General features: G+C 37.4%; 1 protein-coding gene across 3 annotated transcripts; it reads left to right on the forward strand.

Annotated features, from left to right (window-relative positions):
• LOC119693696 (TRPL translocation defect protein 14) lies at positions 1–25959 on the forward strand. 3 transcript variants are annotated; one of them, XM_038117937.2, is made up of 9 exons: positions 1–215; positions 527–594; positions 892–929; positions 1483–1520; positions 19335–19463; positions 20101–20237; positions 22530–23077; positions 23362–23552; positions 24302–25959. In XM_038117937.2, exons 1-9 carry the CDS (start codon positions 152–154, stop codon positions 24664–24666), a joined length of 1578 nt encoding a protein of 525 aa, XP_037973865.2. In that variant the 5' UTR covers positions 1–151; the 3' UTR covers positions 24667–25959. The 3 variants fall into 3 exon arrangements, with proteins under 3 accessions (XP_037973865.2, XP_037973869.2, XP_037973868.2); XM_038117941.2 differs by lacking the exon at positions 24302–25959 and adding an exon at positions 24142–24285; XM_038117940.2 differs by lacking the exon at positions 892–929 and having other exon boundaries at positions 142–215.
• The last annotated feature ends 251 nt before the right edge of the window (positions 25960–26210 follow it).

A 26210-nucleotide genomic window follows, 5' to 3' on the forward strand; every position in this document is an offset into this window, starting at 1 on the left:
TTCATTCATTCTTTTCTCGGCACGCCATGAGGTGGTGTGTGTCGTATTGTGATGGCTTTTAATAATTTTGTAAATTCGTTATTTTTATGATATTTAAGTGCTTATTCAGTACCTCAATAGTTTAAATATTAGTATAATTTAATTTATATCCATGCGTTTAATAAAAATGGCTAACCAATCTCAAAAAATCTGCTATAAGCTGGTGCTCACAGGAGGTAAGTCTTGATAAAATTATAATTATGCTTGATTTTACTCGAATTTCAGTAAAACAGACATTATTATGTGTGGATTTCTTCGGTCATATTTATTATTATTTTATCACATTCACATGTATCTCGTTAATTGAGCTGAAAAATCAACACGTGGATAGATAAATCAAAATAGAAATATTGGCTCTCACTTCTATGGTTGAACCAACTTCAAGACAACATTTGAAGGTTTCAGCGGACAATTCAGAAATGTTAAAATAGCCTGAAGGTTCTTCCACCTATATTGATTATTTCTTTCTACATTTTAATTTATTCAGGACCTTGCGGTGGAAAAACTACAGGACAGTCTCGTCTATGCACATTTTTCGAGAATTTGGGATGGAAGGTGAGCAACACTTTAATTCATACTTAATGCTAATTTACAATATCTGAAATCCTATAAATCTTAAGGGTCTTTTCAACCATACCATTGTAAATCACTATCAACCAGCAAAATATTCAAAAATATAAATATTTTGTTCTTTTCAAACCAAATTGGATGTAGTTTATTCATTAATATTTATAAAATGCATCAGTTAGTTGCATAGTATTTGATTGGCTCATGAAGCGCTGGCCCCATTGGTTGTGGTGTCTCCTGCAGGAGATCCAATAAGACGACGTTCCACGTTGTGTTTATTTCCAGGTGTTCCGGGTGCCGGAAACGGCTACCGTCCTCCTCAGGTACGATGCAAATCTATTTGCAACACTTGCGGTGCATGTTTTTCGAAACGCACCAGGGCTTATTTAAAATAGAAACAATTCCTACATGGCTCTATCAATTGATCTAAGAAGCAACATTTTCCGAAATTGTTTGTAAATGTAACTGTTTGGTTATATTTTCAAATAAACTGGGACTGATGCAGTGCAGGGAGAAGTCAAACCGCAGAGGGACAAAAACTGGACGAAAATAAGGAAATAGTTGTTTCTATATCAAAAGATATGACATGTATTGATTTTCTTTTTAAATAACCTTTCAGGACTGGGCTTATGAAATTCCCACTCAAGAGTTTCACACTCATTGAGGGATAATATTATTATGACTGTGATTGATCATAATTCATTTTCCCCTGACCAACATTTTCTTACCTTTCCTATTGACAATCTTCTATCTAAAGTACTTATTGAATCAACTATTCAAGTTCCCCAAAAACTTTATCAAGTTTGTCTCATAAAATAAAATATTTGTACTGGCTATGTTCTGAACAAGACTTCATAACTTGTATTTTGTTTTCAGTGGAGGAGTCAAATTTGCAGATCTCAGCCCGGATGAGGGTGAGTTCTAATTTTACATTTTATTTCTTATTAAACCTTTAGCGTCCCGATGTCGCGATATCGCGCAAAACACAATAAATTTCTATTGTGTCTGATATCACGATTGAACCGGTTAAATGCAATCCTCAATGCAGTCCTGTACATTGTGTCATGGTTTTACTGGAGGTAGGTTATGAAGTCCTTCATTTATTATGTAGATACCATGCCCCTACACTTGGCTCGTGCCTCATTATACGTCATATACATACACCTACCATCCTTCCTGTAATTCTGAAACTTTGAATAGACTTAGTTACAGTGGCCAGTGGTCTATCATAATCATATCTTCATGGTGAATATGACCATGAATGTATAGTTCATTAATATTCAAGCCTGAAATGATGCCCGTCGTCGCGGAAACATAGTCATTATCTCGCTGATGTATACAATCGCCGGTGCCAAGGCAAATCACACGTCTTTTCGAACCGAACAATCGGTCGAAAATAGCCAGCGTTTTCTGTAAATAATTACGAATTCAACAACTCACGATTTTCCGACCTTGATTATTGTTTCGGGTTACATACTTGGCGTCCGGAGTGCCTAAATTTAATGGAACACATAGTTTTGGGTGTTAGCAAGACATGGTGGAAGAATAAATTACGGTAGTTAGCTGTCGCAATCTTGCAATTGCGAAGCCATTAGTAATTTGGCAGATAGACGCCGATACGTCGACCTACCCCACGTGTGGGATCTGTCATCATGTGACGCAGCCGCTGCAGCATTGAGGAAATCCTGAAAAGGTCATGCACAAAATGGCAACTATTTTTAGATGATTTCATCACATTATAAATGTAGAGATAATTCATTTTCAACGTACTTTTAAGCACTCAAAGTATGTATAGGCATTTTATGGTTTAATATGAAAAATACACATAGGAAGTGTACAAGACCGGAATAGGCTCTTAAAATCCGCGAAGCAGGTTGTCGACACTCGTCAGCTGACTAGTCACAACACAGTTGGATAACCTTCATTATCATTTGTAAAAATAAGAGATAACCTTTCCAAATCATAAAACCAAATCGTAAACATTATCATGCGGACGTTCTGTGTAGCCGTTTGTGTTTTGGCGCGAAAGACCGACTCAAAATATTCTAAGTATGATGACGTGAAACCAATGCTATGCTTGGACTTAGCAATAAATTTTATCGCAGGTAAAGCACGTGGGTTTTCCCGCCGATAATGCAGAGATTATAATGTAAATACTTATTGATTTCGGTCGACCAAAATAAATAATGTACTTAATGATAAAAGGAAGGTACCTATGCTGTGGATTAGAATTACATAAAAGTACCTACTTCAGTATATTTTTCTGGGTTAGCGTTTCCTATTTCTAACACTTACCACTTTATTTCATGACTTTCTTACTTACTGCGAAAATCTTACATAAATACCTACCTATAAACAACACAGTAGCAAATGTACGGATCATTACAATATATTAAATTTATTGTCACGCTGATTGTGTCTGCTCTCAAATATAAATATCTTTGCCAAGTTGTCGGCCAAAGAGCACATGTATGTACTAAGTATTAAATGGTTTCATAACTTAAAATTTATAACGTATTCAAAGTTCACAAATGTAGAGCCATTATAAAAGCATAATGATTATGGTGTACCATTAAATTGGAGTGCACAAGGGCCCACTGCCAAGGCGACACTCGGTTGAACGTATCAGCTGAAAGCTGGTGAAGAGCTGAGCTTATTTCTGTCTGCTCCAATTAAAGTCGGTGCGACTGTTTGATGCGACTTTAAATAGTGCAAGTGACTTTCTGGGTCCCAAGCTTGACGGAACTCAAAGATACAGAATAACTAGATAGAGCTAGTTTAAGGCGAAACATGTTTTATTTACAGTATGATTCTTATGTGTTATGTGCGCGAGTCTGCAAACGGGCCTAACATTAGTAGAGTCAAACATCGCATACTAGGTAATATACAACTTTACAAATTATCAGGGCAGGATGGTTCATTGCTCTCTGCCACATTATAATTTACGAATTAAAACCTCCACCGCCTCGTGGAAACTAAGAAAATTTACTTGTCATAAAAACCTTACCTTTAACAGTAGTGTAAAATTGCATATCTAGTATTAGCTTATTCATTATTAATCCTCTTACTCTCTTCAGCCCCTGCTTAGCATCCAAGAAATCTCTCTAATCCATTATGGACAAGGACATAGCTTTGCCCCTTTGAATATTACATTACTTGAATAATCTCATAAATGTTCAAAAGCGTGGAAAGAAGTAATGGGGCTTCATCTGGTGTTAAATCGCACGTGTGTGGGTAACTGCCGTATGTGTGTGTGTGTGTGTGGGAGAAATAATCCATTTCACGGTCACGGACACTGACTGCTTCCAGAAATAGTGTTTCAGAAATGCTTTATCGCTAGCGTATAATAGGTAGGTACTACGCGGTATTTTATCTCAAATATTGATAGTAATACAAAACCAGATGTAAGAGTGAATGGAAACATTGGCAACGCACGAAACTGCAAAGTAGATTTTTTATTGACCCTTGGTTGGACGTGATTGAGTTAGCGGCATATTCACATTTTGTTAGCTTGCTCTACGTATTTTGCGTTACGAACAGTTTGTAAACTGGAAACGCAGCTTTAAGTTTCAAACTAGCGAAGTAATTTAAAAAAAAATGCCGATTAGGTTCTTCTGCACAAGCCGTGTGTGATATTACGTTTTTTAAGCCACTTACTAATTTTAAATTTTAGTACCTAATTGTAAGTTGATGGTTTTGGACATCAATACACGTGGTTTAAATTTAATTGCTATTTAACTGTTGGCATGTGATCATTAATGTTGATTTGATTACAAATTAATGATTTAATTATTATTATTATTATTAATATTTCTTTATTCAGATTACTAAGATCCAATTTTGTTAGTAGACATATTAAAATACAGTGTGTTAGTAAGTACTTAAAATATTTATAACTTAAAAACTATTATTTATTTAGGCCGACATGTTTGGCTACCCAATGTTTATACATTGGGCAGTCAAACCGGTCAACTATTGTACCAAGGATGGTGTTGGCGCTGTCGCGGGTCCTGCGGTAGATTGAGGCGATTCTTTTACGCACAATTGCATAAAAGTCGTCTGTATGCGCTTCTGCGAACATCGTTGACGCACTACAGTACCGCGGCAGCCCCAACAGCATCCTGAACACATTATTGTACTGCACGCGCAGGGCGTTGTAGGTCTTCAGCGTATAGTTAACCCACAGGCTGCAGGTGTAGAAAGTTTGGCAATAAGCTTTGAATAATGTAATCTTTACTTCCTTTGAACACCTAGCAAACCTGCGGGCCAACATGTTGCCTCTGACCGCCATCGCCCTGCGCTCGCGCTCAATATCGAGATCATCCTTTTGGTCCTCAGATACAATGTGACCCAAGTATTTAAATTTTGCCACTCTTTTGAGATCCTTCCCGTTTAATTTTATTGGTGGTATATGTTTAGGAGTTTTATTACCGGCCGCAAAAACCATTAACTCACTTTTCTTGGTATTGTATCTGAGTCCATGCCTCTCAGCATAGTTTTCACACATACCTATCATCTGCCTGAGCGAACTGACCGATGGGCCCAGCAACACCATGTCATCGGCGTAACTTATATTATTTGTGCGGATACCACCTATGGAGCAACCAACATGCATGTTACTCAACCCCTCGATCAGCTCGTTCATATAAATATTGAAAAGAGTCGGAGAGGACAGTCCCCCCTGCCGTACCCCACATTTCAGTTTATATGTATCTGATAGGGATGATCCCCACCTTACATTATTCGTCTGACTCAGATACCAGTATTTGAGGATACCAGACACATCTGCAGGCACACCCATCCTGTCAACTTTCTCCCACAGAACATTATAAGCTACAAGATCGAAGGCTTTCGACAGATCCAAGAAGCACGCGTAAATTGGTGTTTGCCTATCTGTGTAATACCTAACTACGTGCTTTAAGCAAAGTATGGCGCTCTCGGTGGACAGTTCAGGTCGGAAACCAAACTGGGCATCATGGGGCTGGGCATGTCTACACAGGTGTCTGTTCAACAAACTGTCAAGTACCTTGGCTAATATAGTCGCTAGTGATATTGGTCTATAGTAATTTTTATCTGCAATATCACCAGTTCCATTTTTTACTATAGGTACCACTATAGTTTTCGTAAGATCATTAGGGAGGTAACCGTGACCTAGACACAATGTATAAAACATAGACAATACTCTAGGCAGATGGACACCAGCGAATTGCAGATGCTCAATGCTGAGGCTGTCGTGTCCAGGTGATTTACCGCGCGTCATTCGTCGGATTACTGACTCGATTTCTGTAGCTGAGAACCGTACCGTGAGTTCACCGTGGCGTGCGCCAGCCTCAGCATCGCGCTCCGCACCCGCTGCCGTCACTGGTGAAACCAGTTCGGGGTCTATTTTAAAATGGTCTTTAAAAAGGTTTGCTACCTCGTTATGGTCACTTTTTCCATCAACTTGGTTCGACAAGGTAGGTTTAATATTTAAGCGCTTCGCAGATTGCCAGAATTTATTGAAGTTTTTACTTGAGCGATGTTCAGCTAATATGTCCATTTTTATTTGCTCTTGATTATTTTGGCACCACTTGACTCTAGACTTAAATATTTTTCTACTAGTACACATATCATCATAAACCTGCCCACTACTGGGTTTGCCTATTGAGATCCACCTGTGCAATTTATGTTTAGCATTTATGTGAGAGTCATACACATGCTTATTCCAGCCAACAAGCACTTTACTCTTCCTGCCTTTATTGCTACTACAGTGAGTGGTCACAGCCGCTTCTTGTAATATTCCCACAATATCACTATAAAATTTGTCTAACATATTCCTATGATCAATATTAGAACAAAATCCATCAGCACACTTTTGAAAATATTCAGGAAAATCAATATACCTAAGCTTATTATTAGTTAGTACAGTGTATCTACTAATATCCTCTGGTTGTCTTTCCCCCCACTTAACTTTATTACATTGTGTACCACACTGAATAGTTTTAGATCTAAGCATATTTAGGTTACATATAATTTCTAGTGGTATATGGTCCGACCAGTATACATTGTTGTATTGCACTTTAATGTCACATATTGTTAGCCAGGCGGATTGAGTCACAACACAATGATCTAGCCATCTTCTGCTCCCGTGAGCCTCACTAACGAAAGTGTAGGTACCGGAGTTCATACCTAGCCAGTCAATATCCGAACACTTCCAGTTACTCTCCGCGCAAAATTCTAACAGTTCTGTACAAAAGGACTCACCAGGATGAGCATTAAAGTCTCCAAGGATGTACACGGACTCCACTTGGTTGTTTTCAATTATCGCACTTATTTCACTCATACAGCTCGTAAATTCCGGTAGATTGTCATACGAGTCTGTTGGTAAATATGCACTAACGAATATCACATCACTATTACTCACGGTTGCTCTGATAGCTGTAAGCCGCACACTACTGCACTCCACTACTGATACCGACTGGAACGCATCCTTGCGCCACAGGATACCGACCCCCCCATAGGGTCGTCCTCGAAGAATGCCTGCCGATGTATCCACCGCCGATGTTCCCGTGTAGCCGAAGTCCTTATCAATGGTACCAAGAAAAGGTAAGTCGTGTGGTAGTAACCAGTGCTCCTGCAACGCCACTATATCAGCTGATTTACATAGGGACCGCACACACTCAGCTGAGCGCTTTACAGACTTGCAGTTGTAGCTTATAAGTTTACACTTATCAGTCATCTTGTTTAGGTATTGGTGGTTTACTCACACACTCTGTGATTGCATTAGGGTCACGGTTTCTGTTTAAGTTATAAAACCTTCGAAATATTATATCTTCTGGCCATAAATCCTTATCCAAAAACAAGGGAAGCCTGTGCCTCGATACAAAAAACTTGTACGAGTCATAATCCTGTAGTTTTTTCATACGAACTTTCTCCAGAGTAACATTCTCGCCAGTTTGCTCCAGGATGTAGTCACTGATGTCCTTGGCCGATGATTCCTTATCTACGTTCGATAGGTACATAGGTATTTTAGTTTTCGCTGCTCTAAACTTGCATTTAGGGTCTAATATTATAGCACAGCCCGTCTGGTTAGCAAAACGACTCTTTCTTTTTCTTGCTTGCACTATGGTCCACCCTTCGTTGTCCTTATTATCCTTCTTGTCTACGCTAACAATCTCGGCCAACGTCTTCCTCTGCTCATCAGGTACTTGATTCAATTTCATATCGTCATTACTAGGTATCGGGCAGTCTAAAACCTCCTTTATTGGTGTCGATAGCATAGCTTCATTGCCCCTTGTACTTTTGCCACTCGCGCCAATGTTATTGACCCCCCGTAGACTCTCACGCACTGGTGCAGCGCAGGTCTTCTTTATTTGGTTGTTGTGTATAAGCGGCACTACTGAGACAGGTGATATTTTTTCCGCTGGGTGTGAGTAAGACGACATGCGTTCCGTGTTAGTCACCTCCTTATCACAGCTGACCGTTTTGTATTCTTGCCCAATATCGTTTGATGACATATGGGGTAGTCCAAACGGTCCGCTATCACAGTACCCTCCACCTCGTTTTGAATTTATGTTTGAATATTCAAAATCCACATTAACAATGGAGGCTAATTTGAGGTTCTGAAGTTCACTACGTAGTTCTTGAAGCTGATCAGAAGATACTGAATTTTGTCGTAATTGTTGCACTTGCGCTTTAAGAAGTGTAATATCCTTTAACAAAGATGTGGCATCCAGGTGGTCAAAGGTCACCGGGGGTAACTTATACAGGTCCCTTGCAACGAAGACCGGGATAATGTCTGGTTCTGTTCCCCTGAGTAGTGTGATCATATCTTCTATGTCGCGGTTTTCCTTTCCAGTGCGCTTGCGAATAACTTTTTTCACTGTACTTGGGATCGACTCAAACAATAGGTTTTTCGCCTCACTAATAGCATCGGCAGAAAAAGCTGTGGCACAAATTCTTATTAAGCTCACATTATCCATCACAAGTATTTTATTTTGCACGAAAGCTAGCATTTCGTTAATTACAATATTGCACGAGTTACATTTTAGCACTTGCGTAGCCATGATAAACAAGTGACACGCACGGCCCGATGTCGCGCGACAACTGATGCTGACTTATGACTTTAATGCTTCCATAATAATATTTTAGTGGCACATGGTTTTAAACCTTTTAAACTATTTGACGTTTTGTTATAACTAGTTTTTCCGCGCGAGCTAGAAAGGATTTCCCCAGGGTATTTTGGCATAAAATTTAGCTTCAGAGGTTAGGCATAATGGAACTTAATAATCATGATTGGTAATTCATTTTTGGAAAAACTTACATAGAACCAAATCTTTCGTCTTTGTAATATTAGTATGATACAATCCATTTTACCGGTTGGGATAACATTTTCTCTCACATTAGTTGGTATGTAGGTAGGTAGTGGCTATTTTTGTTAAACCTCGTTTTTCTACCTCGTGCGTAAACCGATCAGGGCTGATTTACCTCCCCTGATCGCGTTTTAACACATCAACACCTTTAGAAACGCTACTTAATTATTTATAACTAACTGTAGAGTATTTTTAAATTCATACCTGAATCATTTTTATTTAGTTTAACATTTTTATGGAGACCCAACAGCATTTTCTAAACACTTTACAACATAACTTAATAATAACTTGATGCCATAATTAATAGGTCCCCGCTTATAAATCTTGAGTAGTATAGTCTAATTGTATTTGTAGCTTAACATTAGTAGGTACATACGAACGCTGCGTACAAACGCTGGTGCACGTGCCCCACTGCGAAGAATCTGTCAATCCCACAATAAGCAACTCCTGCCAACAGACATATTTAATTGCAATAAAATGAAATTTAAAAAGGAAGTGATACAAATTTTAAATGATGAACTAAATGATTAAAATTGTTATTTATATTATTACTATTATTACTATTTGATTAAATCCACTTAATAGGTAGGTATGATAGTGTGAATGTTAGTTAGGTACTGCATGTGCATGTAAAGTAGCATGTGTAATTGTGTAGATAGGTAATTTAATTTAATTTATTTAATTTCAATTGTAAAAAAAAAAAAAAATTGTTTATTTCAAAACTTTCTTAATTTTAACAAAAACAAGGTAAAGGCCTCCTATTAAGTATAAAAATACCTGTGCCAGGAGGTCTCGCTCTCCATAACAAAAATAAAATAATAATACTGCACAGTTAAGAAATAAACTTTAAGAGAAAAGAAAACAATTATATCTAATATTTGTAGTGTGTATATGTATGTGGTATGTGGTATGTGTGTGTGAGTTTGATTGTGAATCTGAGTGTAAGTGTGAGTGTAAGTGTGAGTGTGAATGTGAGTGTGAGTGATGGTTTGCACAATGTTTCGAGGGTTAAGTATTGTATTCCAATATTTTTTCTGTTTCTTTATAATCTATTGTTTTTATCCAGATAGTTAACGTTTTTTTATTTTCGTACCAAGTCTTTGGGTATAAAAATAGAATTTTATTAATCTGATTATATAGATGAGCTGATTGGTTATTAAGTTGCTTTTGAGCAAATAGTGTGTTGCAAGAGCGTGTGCCTGCGACTGCATGATGTCTTCTTCTGGTTAGGATAGTGGGATCATATGTTAAGCTTTTATGTAATCTCAAAATAGTATATAAGACATATAGTTTTCTTACTGTTAGTAAATTGCTTATTTCATATAGTTTCTCAGTGGGGAACCTGTATGGTTTGAAAAACATTACTTTAATGAGATGACGCTGTGCTCTTTCTAATTCTATAAATTTTGTCTTATATGCCCCACCCCATATTGGAATGCAATATGTAATTACAGCCTGAGCCAGGGCAACATATACTCTAGTCAATAGGTTAACAGAAGCCACATGTCTTAGGTTTTTAAATATCCAAGTAAGTTTCCTAATCCTATTACCTACCAAGTCGATGTGAGCGTACCATGACAGGCGCTGGTCAATCATGACTCCAAGATATTTTGTACTAGTTACCTTGTCAATGCTAATACAAGTGCAGTCATCATTCATATGATTTCCACAAGTGTGTACTTTAATGTTGAAATCTGTGTCTGGCTGTGAATTGTTATATATGGAGAAACATATGTATTTTGTCTTTGAGATGTTTAACGATAGAAGATTGAATTGTATTATTCTGTAAACAATGTATCGTAAATATATGATTATTTTATACTATTTATTATGAACTATGAGTGCTGCCAATTATCTAATTATTGTAATTAATTCTTTGAGGAAAGCATTAAGGGAGTAAATCAAATGTTGTATTTAGTAATTAAGAATTGTGTTATTTAAGGTTTACTGCTGTGATTTTCCCATAAATAAATAAATAAATACATAATTATATAAAATAAGTAAGGTAGGTACTATTTTTAAAACCACGTAATAGCCGTATCTGACTAAATAATAAAACATGTAGCCTATGTTTTCACAGCTGTGCGTTTGTTTAACTTACGTAAAACCTTTTCATTATCTCGATATTATTATTACAATGGATCAATTTGGTTAGCATAGCCTAAGTATACCTCTAAATGCTAATTTTGTTGTCAACAACTCAACACATCCCTATTACGTCGTTGATTTTAGGAACAGGTTTCTACATAAATCAGGAATCTACTGTTCTGGTCTTACCACTAAAAATACCCTCTTTCCAAACAACAATTAATTCATATAAAATTTAAAGGTGAAGATAAAATAATATTTTTATTTGGTAAATTGCGCAATTTCCTCCATACACTGGTGAATGTTTATTGACAGACAATACTACATATAATACATATGTGTTGGAGCATCGTTAGTCACGTTGTGGTGACGTCAAACCGGTATACGAACATACAGACTAAACACCTATGAAATACAATCATCACATCAGTAACACCTATAGAGTTTATTTTAGCTCGTGCTCGCAGCACATGACTTGTGGTTCACTGTACGAGAGTCGTTCAGGCTGAAATCATCATGATTGTTTACATTTCAACTCCGCCGTCTTGTCACGTTACATTATCATATTTGATGTGGACTATCTTGATCGTTTGGTTCCGTTCTCAGACCCGACGCTCAATTTCCATGATAGTAAACAAACCAGAAATGATTATACATATTTAAAACTCTGATTGTATTTGTTTTACCAATATAATTGGTGTAATATAGAAATCCCCAATTACTTTAATGTACACATTTTATCATACAATAAGAGACACCCGAATTAAAATATTTTTGTAAGATCTATTTCGATGCTAGTGTTGCATTTAGCGTGACTTCATTTGAACCTGACTTGGTCTCACATGCTGCAATGTTTTCATTCTGATCAAGATCATAGAAATTGCAGCACAGATTTTCCTCTTAATGGCTCAATCCAGTTTCGAACATAACATTACAATTACCTACCTATCGACCTCTACCTCCATTGCTTTTTTCATTTTATTTTATTGTGTCTCGATATTTCAACACTCCAACCTCGTATTTGTCATAATAAATTACCAAATAGCCATTTTCATAAGACGCCGATAGTTATTATTAGACCAAGAATTACCCTTGATACAGTTTCACAAAATGTGTAATTGGTTTTTCTTGTACACTTTATCATTCATTTTGTAGAACGCTACACGACATGATAAGTTTAAAAACATGCCAGTTAAGCGTTTTTTGATAGGCTTAGGGCCTGTTTCACAAGGTCTGGTTAGTGGCTACCTGTGAGATAAAATACATGCTGTTACTGTCAAAAAAATAGTTACAGGGAGTGACAGCACGTATTTTATCTCACAGGTAGCCACTAACCAGACGTTGTGAAACAGGGCCATAGTCCGATATGGAAGTGGATACTGATGGTTAGCTTGATGATGCCGCAGCAGACTGGCCTGGCAGCTCGTCTCACGAGAGTTGTCGTGTCTGCAGGCGCTGCACGGCGGTGGCCGTGGCCCAGGCCGCAGACACACGCGGCGGTGAGTCTACTACCACCTGGTGTTCATCACAGCTAGACCCCGCGAAGGCATGGCCAACAGCTCAAAGAAACAATGTAACCTTCTGGTTTTAGGGTTCTATTTGGCAAGCTGCTTTTAAATAGAAATCGGAGACTTTGTTGTTGTTTTTCTTCTCAAATCTCGGTAACGCGTCACAATGGTTATTGTCATGGTCATTTAGTAAAATCTGGGTATTTTGTATGCCCGTTGTAATAAGCGAGACATTCATTCAAGAGCTGTCACCCGTGCCTTCATTGCTCTGTAGTGTATGCAAATATATTTTGGTTTTGTCTGCTCGGGTAGCAGGTGGCGTGGCCAGTTCACCGTCAAGGTTATTGTCATGTTACAATGGGACATTAAATACTCATTCCACTTTGATTACATATCCAAAGACAAGCGTCTCGTTACTGTTGTATCTGTCGCTAGGATCGATATTTTCCTTGGTCTCTTCACATTCATCATTAATGTAATTATTTAGGCTATTAATATCTTTAGTTGTTGCGTTAGTATTTTATGCTATTGCGACATATTTTTTGTCATCACATAAGACGAATTTCACCGGCCATATAGAGTTGTTTTTAAATTAGGTACTCATATTTTTGCTAATGCGTTAATGATGATGATAGCAGCTTACGTGTGAAATGGGCTTGTCTTGTGTATTGACGTCAGTAATGTGCGGCTGGTCAACGTCCACCGGTGATCGTTGCCAATTTTTCAGACTTCGAATAAAAGAGGCGGGAGGGGATTTGAAGAAACAGTAGGAAATACATGAGACGTTTTATTTACAAAAAATTCTAAAAAGCACAGAAACATGGAATAATAATGTTGTCGCCTCCTCTGTAGGAACATCTCTGGCTATTTAATCTTGAAAACTGAAATTGTATAATATTCTTGTTGTTTGTCATTATGTACGAAATAGTACGAATACGGATTAGATCATTTATATTGTTGTCCTAAGGTACCCGGTGGTACAGAGGGCCTTCACGAGAGTGCGCCAGATAATTTATAGTACATTTATTTTAGCTTTCTTTTTTATTTTTCAATTATTTACCTAATGAAGTCGCTGTCGCAAGGTAATTGAAAATCGATCAAAGCTTTGTTGCTGTTTCTACAAAAAAACGTTTAAACAAGTAAATTGTGATCAGAAACCTTCTTCCGCAACGGTTTTCAGCTGTACATAATGTAAAGAAACGTCCTTGGTTACTGTTGAAAAAATCAACATGATACCGACAGTATTAGTTCGTTTTGTCATTTAGTACACGCGATCTCGTAATTTATTCATTTCGATTTGGATTTATGGAGAAAGATAAACGAATGGACTTTAAATGAAATAAGTCATGTAATTTGTGTTAGGGCTATCATCTACACTTCTATATTAATATTATTATAAAGAGTATTTTATATCCGTATGTAAAATAGGCTCTAATTCAGTAGTTTCCAAAAATCTTACATCAATCAATATAATGTAGTTCTACACATATCCCTTTCGATCCATCGACTTGTAACTATTGAGATCTTAAACCTGGTATCGAATTTCTAAAAAGGTGATCGACATAGTACTTACACTACCACAACCAGTCTTATCTCGTGATAAGAGTCGACCTCTTCGTTGGGTACATCATCCTAACCGGTTCATACCAAATTCATATGGGTATAGATAAAAGTAATGAGATGTCTCTACAGGTAACTACAACGTGCATTTATATCAATAACGCATATTATTTGTTACCTACATATACTTAAACCGTAATGCGAAGGACAAAACGGCAGTAAAAGGATAATGAGCGGAGAATATTGTCATTAATAAGTTTATCGATTCAACAACCCTGTCTTTATTTGAGTTTACATTGTTTGATGTAAATGTTTGAAGGACGACCCGCCCAGGGTTCAACGCTATTTAATGTGCAGACTGAGTCCTTGAATCAACACAGAGCTACAACTTTAGAACTTTTACTTCAGATATTACGTAAATTGAATAGGTACTTGACAATTTTATGCCAGTGATTGTAACATAAAATATTATATTGTATTAAGAATTATCTAGTTTAAGTTGTAACATAGTGTATTATTTATTATTAGGCTTAAGTTATTATATGCAGTAATTGTACATTTTTAGTAAATAATTATATAATATAAAAAAGTAATTACAGATACAGAATTATCTTGCAATAAATTTTCCTTAAGCGGTAACCACTTCCGATGTCGCGGCAATATTATTTATTTTCCTGCTTTCTCAGACTGGCAGAATTAAAATCGTTCTGAGTACAACCATGCTGGAAATACATAAAATCACATGTTTTCGTTTCATCCTCGGCGGATCGTAAATTGTCACGCCAGCTTCCGTCACGGCATCATGACTCCAACTCAAATCACATGATTTTTCTCACGTATTTATTTTGCCAGCCAGGTTAGCTGTAATAAGAAAAAGTTAATATTCTAATTACAAATATTTCCCGCCTCATTACGCGAGTTCGTTGGCAAGACGTTTAAAATAAGATTTGGGGACATCACGGCCGCACCCGGCCCGCTACGCTTGAGAATAGTATATGAATGTGATTCTATTCTAAATAAACCAAAATGACCTACAATTGTTCGTTTGAAGGCAGCTCGATCAATATTTGCGAGACAATCGTGCGCAATTTTGTTCTGAATGTTATTTGCTGAAAAATGCTTAATGACTGTTTTGTTTCTTCATGGAGGAAAGATGTAAACGGACCTGTTGACAACTACAATACAAGTCCATAATTATTAAAACTAAAATGGTCAGAATTCGAGAACATTCTCGCTGATACAGGATAAGAGTGGAATTACATTACAGTGGTTCGTCACCAGTTGGATACAAGACATTAGAGGCGACGATCTCTTGTTACTTGAATTAACACCTAAATATGATATGTACCCAATGCCGTGTACTCGTATTCCCGTGTTGCCTGCCGTCTGGTCATACCGACCCATGTATTAAGATAACCTTTGCGCCCGACTATCACCATCATCACATCACCGATCACATCACTACATAATATCTAACATAAATGTGTCTAGTGGTATAAATGAAGATTAGTTAGCCAGTATCATCGAATCATCGCTTTAGGAACTATATAGGAAAGTCATTGGAAGCCATACCTTATTTATAATATTTGTTAGTAAAATCTATAAAATGTTAATCAAGATTTGTTCAAGTTGAGTCACAAATGCAAGAACAGACTGGGTGCAGACAACTGGGCATTCGGAGCGGTCATTCGCCTTTATGATTATGTAAATTCATTTTATTTTCTGCATACATAATGTAGAAAATCTAATTAATTTCTTGATACGACAATGTTCGATAGAGGTTTTACCAAAATTTAATAAATACACTAATTTAACCGGCTGAAAGTACTTATTGTATTTATAGATTACTTATATTATTTTGCAAGTTGGCCCCCATTCAGATTTATCGACAATTTATCGTGATTAAGACCACCAGAATTCGACTGAAAAAGTATAATTAGGTACCTACTTCTTGTTAAAATTTAAATAATGTAAATGTCTCGTTGCTGACGACGTCCACTGCCCATTTGTTTTTTCACATCACATGCTCGCAGTTTCCTCATTCACAGACCACGTGGCGGGAAACGCGGCCACGCGAACTCATTTTAAAGTTCTTTTTCTTTTATATTACGGAGCACTTATAGGTACTAAGTTTAAGGTTTAGGTACTGTTTCGAAAGATAAAGTAATGATATCGTACGTTCAAAACACTCTGAAATGTAATGAAAGTTCTACTGGATATCATCGGTTCTATCGAGGAAAACTTTACTTCGGAGACTACAGTTAGGAAACCTAGCGCAGGTGTCAGAGGACAAAACGTTACCTGGTATTGTATTAATATCATATAGTAACATGATCCCATGCTGTAAAACCGATACAACGTACAGATACCAGACACACAGGGTCATACCCCTGGCCAGTCCTAAATTCCTGATCCACATGAAGCAGGATAGCAAAGTCCGATGATAATGATAGCGCAGATAATAAAAACTGGATATATTATTGAATTAATATCCATATGTTTAATTACTAATGTAATTTGTAGGCTAATTATGATTGGCGGTCTGATTTATGCTAATTCGAGACTACTATGTAAGTTAATTACCGTTGTTATGGTTAGCGATTCGTGGATATTCATGTTTATTTAGTTAGATGCGTAGTACATATCAGTCTGGCTTAATTGAATAACTTCTACTCTGTTCACACGTCATAAGAAGTTAATAATTGCTTCGTTGCCTATGTGATGATGCTGAATAGCTTCATCTTGAAATCTTCAAATCTGATGATTGAAATTTATTTTAAAATAATTAAGTTATAGCTACAATAAGGCTATTATGGTATGGTCAATAGTTTTGGATTACCATCATTTTGCAGCAACTAAAACTTACTGTCTTAGGGTGGCTTGTGTAACGTGCGATAATTATGTTTAAGGGTAAAATAAACACATTCTTTCTCGTTCTCACAGAATTATTACTCACGTCTAAATTAAAATGCGCAGGTGTATTGCTTGGCGTTATCCACTTGTAAATGTGTTGAGACAGTTATGAAGCTGGAACTACTTTTTATGTCGGAAAAGGAATTCCCACTGGCGAGCTTTATAGGGCGAAGCTAAGCCCTCTGCAAGTCTAACGGTATACATAAAAAAGTACATATATGTAATATTAACATTATGTTACATCTAGAAAATTATTCTATGATCTAGAACGTTCCCAAACGGCCGTCACCTCCATTCGCCTATTGGGTTCATTAGTGCTGCCTAGATCTATCGCTCGACTGACCATGCGGCATGAAGTTATATTCACACTTCATGTTATGTATTTGCTCTGTAGCTTCGTTATTTATCAGCTTTGCACGGGAATTATGAATGATTCAACTTGTTGATAAACAACGAACCGTGGGAAATATTCCGCAAAATACTGATAAATTCTGAAGAAAACATTGGTACTCATAAAATTATTCCATAAGTACTAATAAGAGTTGGTTCATTCTGTACATTTTGTGGGAATCTGGACTGGACAGGCCAATGTCCATGTCTTAACATCAACAGCTTATCACATTTTAATATCAAATCTAAAACTGTAACCCCGAGACTTTGCCAAGCAACGTGACACAAAGTGATACATTTTGTTAAATGGTCCTCGGAGCCGCAAAAGTTAATTGAATATAGATCTTATTACAAAGACACAAGGATCGGACGGACAAATCAACATTAAAGACATAGATAAGTCGTGTGCTGAGTTGCTGACCCCCCCGAACCGGCAGCGAGTCATGTTGTGATAGCCAATTAATCAATAACTTAATACATATCGTGATTAGTCTTTTGTAAGAAAACTTAACTGAACTGTCTTTATAATATTGATATAGAATAGAGACGAATAATAATTTGAATCTTAATTCTTAATACAGATTTAGTTTTGATGAGTCTTTAATTCTGTATGTTTTGCTGCCAGACATACAAATGTATGCATGTTTATGTACACCTAGCATTAGGTAGTATCATAATATACTGACCTGAATAATCTTGTAACAAGTGTTTATGGAAAATTTTGCCAAACGTTTTGTTTTGTTAGAATTTTCGCGTTTGCACACATAGTAGTTTTGGCGAGCATTCAAATCTGCTGCAGAATTATTGTGACAGACACATAAACTTATCTTTCTTTATGACCCGGGCGTCCTAAAAAGTCATCATTTCCCATGACCCTTTTAAAAATATAGGCAATTGAATTTAATAAGTGGTAAAATAAAATTAACGACAATTCTAGGCTAATTTAGGGGTGGCAGTAATAAAATGTAAACTGTTAAAAGCAACAATTAATGCTCAAACTCAACCGTACAGTTAAAGTTATAGCCATACTTGTAAATGTTCGTAGGTATACACAATTCCACTATACAATTTAATTAACATGAAGTGTACGTTTTTTCACTACACATATCAATTAAACTCTCCAATGTCACGGTTATAGTATAATTGAATGACTCATTTCATTAAGCACTTAATCCGTATTTGCACACATCGAAGACTGGCCTGAATTCGCAGTATATTGATAGGATCTGTATATTCAGTGAGTGATGTATTTGATCACACGATCTTAATCTTCAGGGACTGTCCTTCGCTTTAAGTAACATCCATTTCTACACATTATATTATGTCTTCATCAGCTGATAAAATGAGACAAGTAATATTCAACAATGTAGTTACATGGCAAAACTGTGGCTAGGATTTAGATCTTGTCGTCTATATCTTAGATGCTATATACGTTTCATAGAAATTAGCATCGCGCTACTTTGTTATGTTTTTATTGACTCGTATAGGTTCTTGAGCGATTTGCGTCAATGTGAATTAGATCTGGTTAGATATCCATGGCTAAATCCAACTCGCGTGATCCAGAGATCACGGAGAGAACTAGTCTGTGTTAAGTCTAGAAAGGCACATGTTTAGATATTTTAATATAAATTTCATTGGATAACTGTGGTCTTGTCAATAAAATTGAGCTTTCTTTCCAGTGGCTTTTGCTATCAATGTCTGTTGAGGCAATTCGCTCCAAGAACTTAGGTACATACAATGCCACCAACTCAACTGACCCGGTCTGAAACTAGAGTAGACCGTATACATTTTCATTACTCTTCTGAGAGTGTTTATTACATACCTAATAGTTTCCCGATAGTTGTTCAGATATGATGGTTTCCCTACATCTTTCCCTTGTACCAGACCTTGCAATAACGCTATACCGTGATTGTTGCAGCGGTGAAGTTCCAAGAGAACCTGCTGAAGACGATGATCCAGATCGAGAACACGTTCTTCGAGCTCGGCCGCACGTGCCAGCGGAACTGCCTCATCATCTGCGACCGCGGCGCCATGGACGCCAGTGCATGTGAGTACACTGGGAATACTACAGAAATAGACTCATGAGCTTGTGGGCACGGCATGTAGGCCGGAGAAGGACAAGAAGATACTGTCCTGCGTTCGGCGCAAAGTCAGCTAAGTTCTATGAACTCTATAAAATAAATCTACATGACCCAATAAAGGTTGATAAACACGGTATCCAAGAAAATTTATATCTGTTCAAATAAACTTGTACCAAATACACTGTGCTTTTGTATGTAATAAAAGGGCTTGTTTATAAGTATAAATACATAATTAATATTTACTAGCCAAAGTAGGCAGTCGTAGTGTTGGACTACGGATGCCCACCGACCAATAAGTTTTCCCGTAGAAATTCCGTAATAAAAACTAGCCCATATATTAATTCAGGCTCTAGGCTGTCAGCTCCAGCATACCAAATTTCATCAAAATTGCTCTTGTCGTTTTCCTGTGAAAGATTGTGTATACTTATAAACTCTCTGCGTTTATAATAAAGAAAAATAAAATACTCTTTATTGCACACAAACAGAAACAATTTCACAAACATAGAAAAGAAATAGTACAGTCGGCGGCTTTATTACTAAATACTTCTATTAGTAAGATTCACCCCATCACATTCACTCACACCCCCCAACTCCCGTTTCCAGTTATCTCGAAGGAGGTGTGGGAGGCGATGCTGGCCGCCAACAGCTGGAACAGCGTGGAGCTGCGCGACAACCGCTACAACCACATCGTGCACATGGTGTCCGCCGCCAACGGGGCTGAGGACTTCTACTCCACTGAGGTACGTGGCTGCAGGGTTATTCTGTACTGACGAAGGAATGGGAGTTGTCGTGTAATGTGCAGGTTTAATATCAGATAGAGTCGCGGCTTGTGCAGCGCTCTGAAACTTCGTTTATCATCGTTATAGTGCCACCCAGTCCACCTAAATAGTTAAGGTAAGGGTGAGGCCATAAGAGCGTAATTTTGTGCGTGTGAGTCGGCAGAAAACTCATTTTGCGTCGCCGTGTGAATCCAATAGGACTTTTCTATGAAACCAAATACGGCAGATATTACGCGATCGCAAATGCGCGACTCACAACTCACAAAATTACGCTCGTGTGGCCTCACCCTAAGCGTCCAGCTATCGGTATCGTACGTACTTACCACACCAAACGGACTGTCATAAATATAAGAAGTGGACGCACTTGTGTGAATTTGTATAATCCAATCAAGTGTTAATCGTAATTTTTACACTTCAATAAAATATGACTATGAAAATATGACGACCGAATGGCGTAGTGGTTAGTGACCTGACTACTGAGCCGATGGTCCCGGGTTCGATTCCCGGCTGGGGCAGATATTTGTTTAAACACAGATATTTGTTCTCGGGTCTTGGATGTGCCCGTAAAATGGCAATAGGCCCGCCCCCTATTACATTGGGACTAACATAACACTCTGGCGAAAAGTGGGTGCAGCAATGCACCTCTGCCTACCCCGCAAGGGAGTACATTAGTACAAGGCGTGAGTGCGTGTGTGTATGTGTTTAAAATACTTACTGAAACATCTTTACTAAAATGCTGGGTACATTAAACTGCGTTTACCTCGTCCGGTCAATGACTAAAGTCAACCCTGTATAAATACCACGTGCCATAATGTTATAACAACAATAAACAGCTTAACTCAGCGTTATAATGACGTTCTTCATAGCTGATAAGTGCTATAACGTATAGCTAGTAACTCACAAGTCACGTCTTATCTCAATCCTTGTCTGGAGTAATTATCTTGCTGATTATATTGATTATAAACAAATATTTGATGCAAACATAGTCTCTTGTAAATAAACACACGTTTGAAATACATAAACATTGTAGGTCTCACTGAAATCGCGGAAAATAACGACTGTTTCATACATTTTGTTTAAGTATTGCACTATTGTTGAACCTTTCGTTTCTTATCGGATATCCATATTGCACTGTTGAACCACCCTGTACGTATTGCATAGTTCTAGTACTTATCAAACCTAGGATTTATTAATAAACCATAACGTGTCCCGCAACGTGATATTTACATGTATTGTGAAGAAACAAGCCATTGTAATTATTATCGCACATCACATACATACAGTATACCAGATTAGGAAAATCATAACAATTACATTAACATTATTGATCAAATGAAACCATACTTTTAGCTAACTACTCATGTTAATGAAAAAAAATTAGTAGCTGTATTTAATAATATTTCTACGTAGAATTGCGTACAAATGTCGGATCTAAATTACACAGGTACTCCTTGGAAAGTTTTCGATAACCATCGATTAGATAATGATTGATCGTTTTTGATAATTGATTATTATTTTATTATGCCTAAGTAAATTGTGTTTTTACTTTGTTTACTCCATAGCACTGTAGGTGTAGGTATATTTTATTACATAATTTTACAGTGTCGTCATAACACCTTCAAAAAGAGAGTGCATTAATATAAACACAAGTAATAAAGTATAATATTTGCTGGCGTATGTTCATAATATTACTTTGTTATCTGCAGGATTACTTTTAGATAAAATCTCAAGGTTAGAACACATGCAAAGTTTGTTTTCAAAGACAAAAGCGCTGATATAATGAATGAGTCATACAAACATTTGAATGACTAGAAAATATTTTTGAATATTGTCCATGCACAAAGTATGTACTTCCCCGCCAACATATAGGTCATCATTGATAATTGGCTATATATTTATAACGTACTTATACAATTTTACTGGGATTTTTTTACAGTGGGGAAGCCCAACAATGCTCAACTTACAATTCATGTATCATTGACAGTCTGTACGATGATGATGTAGATCTGCAAGCTCGGTTGTTACCTATTTATCCACCCTTTTTTCCCGTAACTCAATGCCAGTATAATGGTTAGATATACAACAATACTTTATTTGCACCAAGAACAAAAATTACAAAACAAAAACTTAAAAATAAAACTGTACAAAGGTCTCCTACCTTATTGCTCATAGCAACTACCAGACAACCTTTGTATGGAAGTGAGATATATTATCCTGTATATCTTTATAAAACAGTACCGTGTATGTTCCCAGGAGCACGCGTGCCGCTCGGAGGGCGTGGAGCTGGCGCGCGAGCTGGACTACAACGCGGCGGCGGCGTGGGTCGGACACCCCTACTTCGATGTCATCGACAACAGCACCGACTTCGACAAGAAGATCAACCGCCTCATCGCATGCGTGTGCCAGAAGATCGGCATCGACACCGGCGACCGACTCAACGTCAACTCCAAGAAGCGAAAGTTCTTGGTCAAGACTCCTCTGCCGGCGGAGTCGGAGTTCCCTCCATTTCAGGACTTCGACGTCGTCCACAATTATTTGCAGTCGGACTTGCGTAAAGCGCAGGCGCGGCTCCGCAAGCGAGGGCAGAAAGGCCACTGGTCCTACATTCACACGGTGCGAAGATTCCACCCCAGTAATGGGCAGTCGGTGGAGGTTCGCACTCAGCTCAACCACCGGGACTACCTCAACTTGTTGCCGCAGCGCGACGACGCCCACTTCACCATCTTCAAGAAGCGCCGCTGCTTCATCTACAACAACCAATACTACCAGCTCGACATCTATCGCCAGCCCACGCACCCCAGGTAGACACAAGACACACGCCGCCATTATTATTACTATTATTATGTCTATCTTCGCTATTACTATCTCTATCTATTTCTATTTATATACTGTGTAATAAAACTAATTTTATGTTTTGTTTTATAACTTTTCTTTTACCGACCCGTTGTTAACTGCGCGCGTTCGTCCGCAAAGGTAATGATCGCATGCGTGTGCCGGTTTAGTTTTAGGCTGCGTTCTTGAATTATTTATTCACATACGAAACCCAATCTTTTCTTTACACTACTATATATTTGATATCTTCCAGGTGCCGCGGGCTAGTGTTGCTAGAGACCTACAGCGCTGCGTATGAGCAGGACAAACTGCTTGCGTCGTTGCCCAAGTTCCTGCAGATAGAGCGAGAGGTGACGGGAGACCACGCCTACTCCATGTACAACCTGTCGCTGAAGGAGGACTGGAAGACCTCCAAGAAGTACTACGCCGGCCGCGACAACCATGGTATGGCGATAAAAGTGTATTCCCCTTGTTATAAAACGAAGACTAAAGGTATTTTAGACTACTGATTTGTATGGAAACTCTGGACTATAACCAGTTCTAAACCAGGACAAACTTTAGACTACGTTTTATAATAAGGAGGTTTATGTTTAGCTAAACTCCTGTACCACCTTATTATTAACAATATCAATAACTTCGACTCAAAGTTGGTTCTCTGCTGAACCAAAGAAAACCAACTTTTAGTCGCAATTTAGACGGTGGTAAACCCCCCCAGTTTTATAGCTCTGTTTTACTATTTGCACCTGACATCATTTATATGACACAACATGTAGAATGCAGAGTTATAAAACTGATTTAACATTGTTCTCTGAATATTTGAGACCTAAACCGCATGCTCGTTTTATCATATTTCTTTTCGGTGGCGTAATTGTGTGTAGTATTCGTAGATATATTTAGGTAGTTTTAATAGATATTTTAAATATCCTCTCCAATCCCGTAGAAATCACAGTAAAATGTAGCCTTACATGTTCAGTAGTATCATTTTGTAGGTTTTAGTTTCGAGATTCGCCATTAAAAGTCGTGCCCTTTTCAGATAACAAAGGACACGTTACTTTGGGACATAGCGATACGACCGATAAGCGTAGCTCTAGTTCAGAATCTATGGACATTTAGTTTCACTACTAACACACAATTGCGCTTACCGTACCTAATTTTAAAAGATGTGTGTTAAATGTTTTTGTGTGGTCTATTAGGGCAGGCCAAGTGGGCGTTGAATGGGCTCGCTGGGGACAAGCTAAACGCGTACCATGACAAGGTGGGCGGCCACGGGCCCGACAAGAACGGCCATGGAGACAAGCACAGGCAGACCAACGGTCACGCCACCAGTAATGGACACTCGCCGGCAGCAAACGGCCATGGACCGGCAGCAAATGGCCACGGACCGGTAGCAAACGGTCACTCGCCGGGAGCAAATGGTCACGCCGACAATCCACCGGAGAGTGATCACTCTGAGCCCCGCCCCGCCCACGGCCCCGACACAGACTCCTGCAAACAGAACGGACACAGAATGGATCTCGGATCACCAAAGATTCCCAAGAAGGTTGCTCTTAAGATATAATATAACTCGTCCTAATTGTTAGGCTTAGTTTTTATGTTATTATTCCACTTTTTATGATTGTCACTTGTTTGTCTTACCGAATTGTTAAGTCTTGGAAAATATAATTAGATTCTTTATGAATTTAGCGACATGGCACGAATAATGCTCTTGCAATTTTGATTTTGACTTTTTTTTAGAATTGTACTTATGAAAGTATCAAACTTTATTTTTGTGGACAGTTAGATCATATTTCCAAGCATGTAATAAAACAAAACTATTTTTGTAACATAATGAAATTGGAGTTGCTTGCATTGTATAATATATGCAACCTGTAACAAAAAGTTATATCAATCTTAAAATATCACTTCAGTGTCAAACTATTTAATTATTTGTGCCTTTTAATCGTAATTTATTATTACATATATTAATATTACAGATCTTTGTATTCGATTCACCAATTTTAAACCGTGGTAGGTACTTAATGACTCGCTATAATATTATAGAAAAGTATTGTACTTATTTGGACTTTCCAAAATGATTTTATTTTTAAGTTTGTTTTATACCTAACGGCATTTTTATTTCGTAGAATCAATTTTAGTATACAAATATTTATTGTACTCGACAAATCACGAATATCTCACATTCATTGGATTACATTGTAATTATTGAACTAAAATTTAACATCTCAATGTCGTGTCTTATTGCTTAAAAACTTTTTATATTCTTTAGGGGCCAATGAAATATTGAATTAATATACTTAACAGAGATTTATTGTTACAATTCTTATAATATGCAATAATGATAGTGAGACATTTGTACGTAAGGTTCAACCCAATGAATTCAAATCAGGTCCCCTAAAAAATATCTAGTGGCCTTTTAGTGTTGTGTTAGAGAATTATTTTTAAAATGAATTAAATGTCGCGTACTTATATAGTATTAAAAATACTTGACGTAGAGATTGATGTTCTATTCTAACAAGATTTTGAGGTACAAATGAGGCCGGAACCTTAAAATTTACAAAAGTATTTGAAGCCATCTTTTTAGTTTAATTAATGAGAAAGAACGAAAGTAACATAGCGTCTTTGACGCTGTTATGTGGCTATTATACATAGTTAATTGGCATTAGTCCATCAGTAGTTTAATAATGGCTGTGCTACACTATGTGTGCCCACTTAGACAAATCCCGCCAAAGTTTGCGTTGGCAGCGACACAAATATGCCTTAACAACATGTTTAGCTATTGGACATAAATCCTAAAATTGCATGTCTATTATGTTCTGCAATGTTTCTTTGAATAAAGAAAAATGCATCTGAAGATATTGTTTCATTTCTAGTAACCTAGTAGGACTTTTTGTAAGCGGATAGCACTCAAAACTGGCAGGCAATGCGGTAGTATTGTAACATATTAGGTACCACCATTGACGGTCTATTCCATCAGTATATACTAACCCCCTTATTCATAGAGAAGTTACAAAACGTTTTAACTAATAAACTGTTTTGTCCCTCTCCAACAAAGAACAATTTGTTCTTTGACAGAGAGGGACAAAACAGTTTATTAGTTAAAAC

The sequence above is a fragment of the Plutella xylostella genome, chromosome 10 (assembly GCF_932276165.1).
Source record: "Plutella xylostella chromosome 10, ilPluXylo3.1, whole genome shotgun sequence".
In the NCBI taxonomy this organism is placed as follows: domain Eukaryota; kingdom Metazoa; phylum Arthropoda; class Insecta; order Lepidoptera; family Plutellidae; genus Plutella; species Plutella xylostella.

What these genes read in the sequence shown, in the direction of transcription:
- LOC119693696 (XM_038117937.2), top strand. Translation starts at nt 152, where the DNA reads ATGCGTTTAATAAAAATGGCTAACCAATCTCAAAAAATCTGCTATAAG. An exon ending in ACGGCTACCGTCCTCCTCAG is followed by an intron (nt 930 to 1,482) that starts GTACGATGCAAA and finishes TTTTGTTTTCAG; the next exon opens with TGGAGGAGTCAAATTTGCAG. An exon ending in CGCCGGCCGCGACAACCATG is followed by an intron (nt 23,553 to 24,301) that starts GTATGGCGATAA and finishes GTGGTCTATTAG; the next exon opens with GGCAGGCCAAGTGGGCGTTG.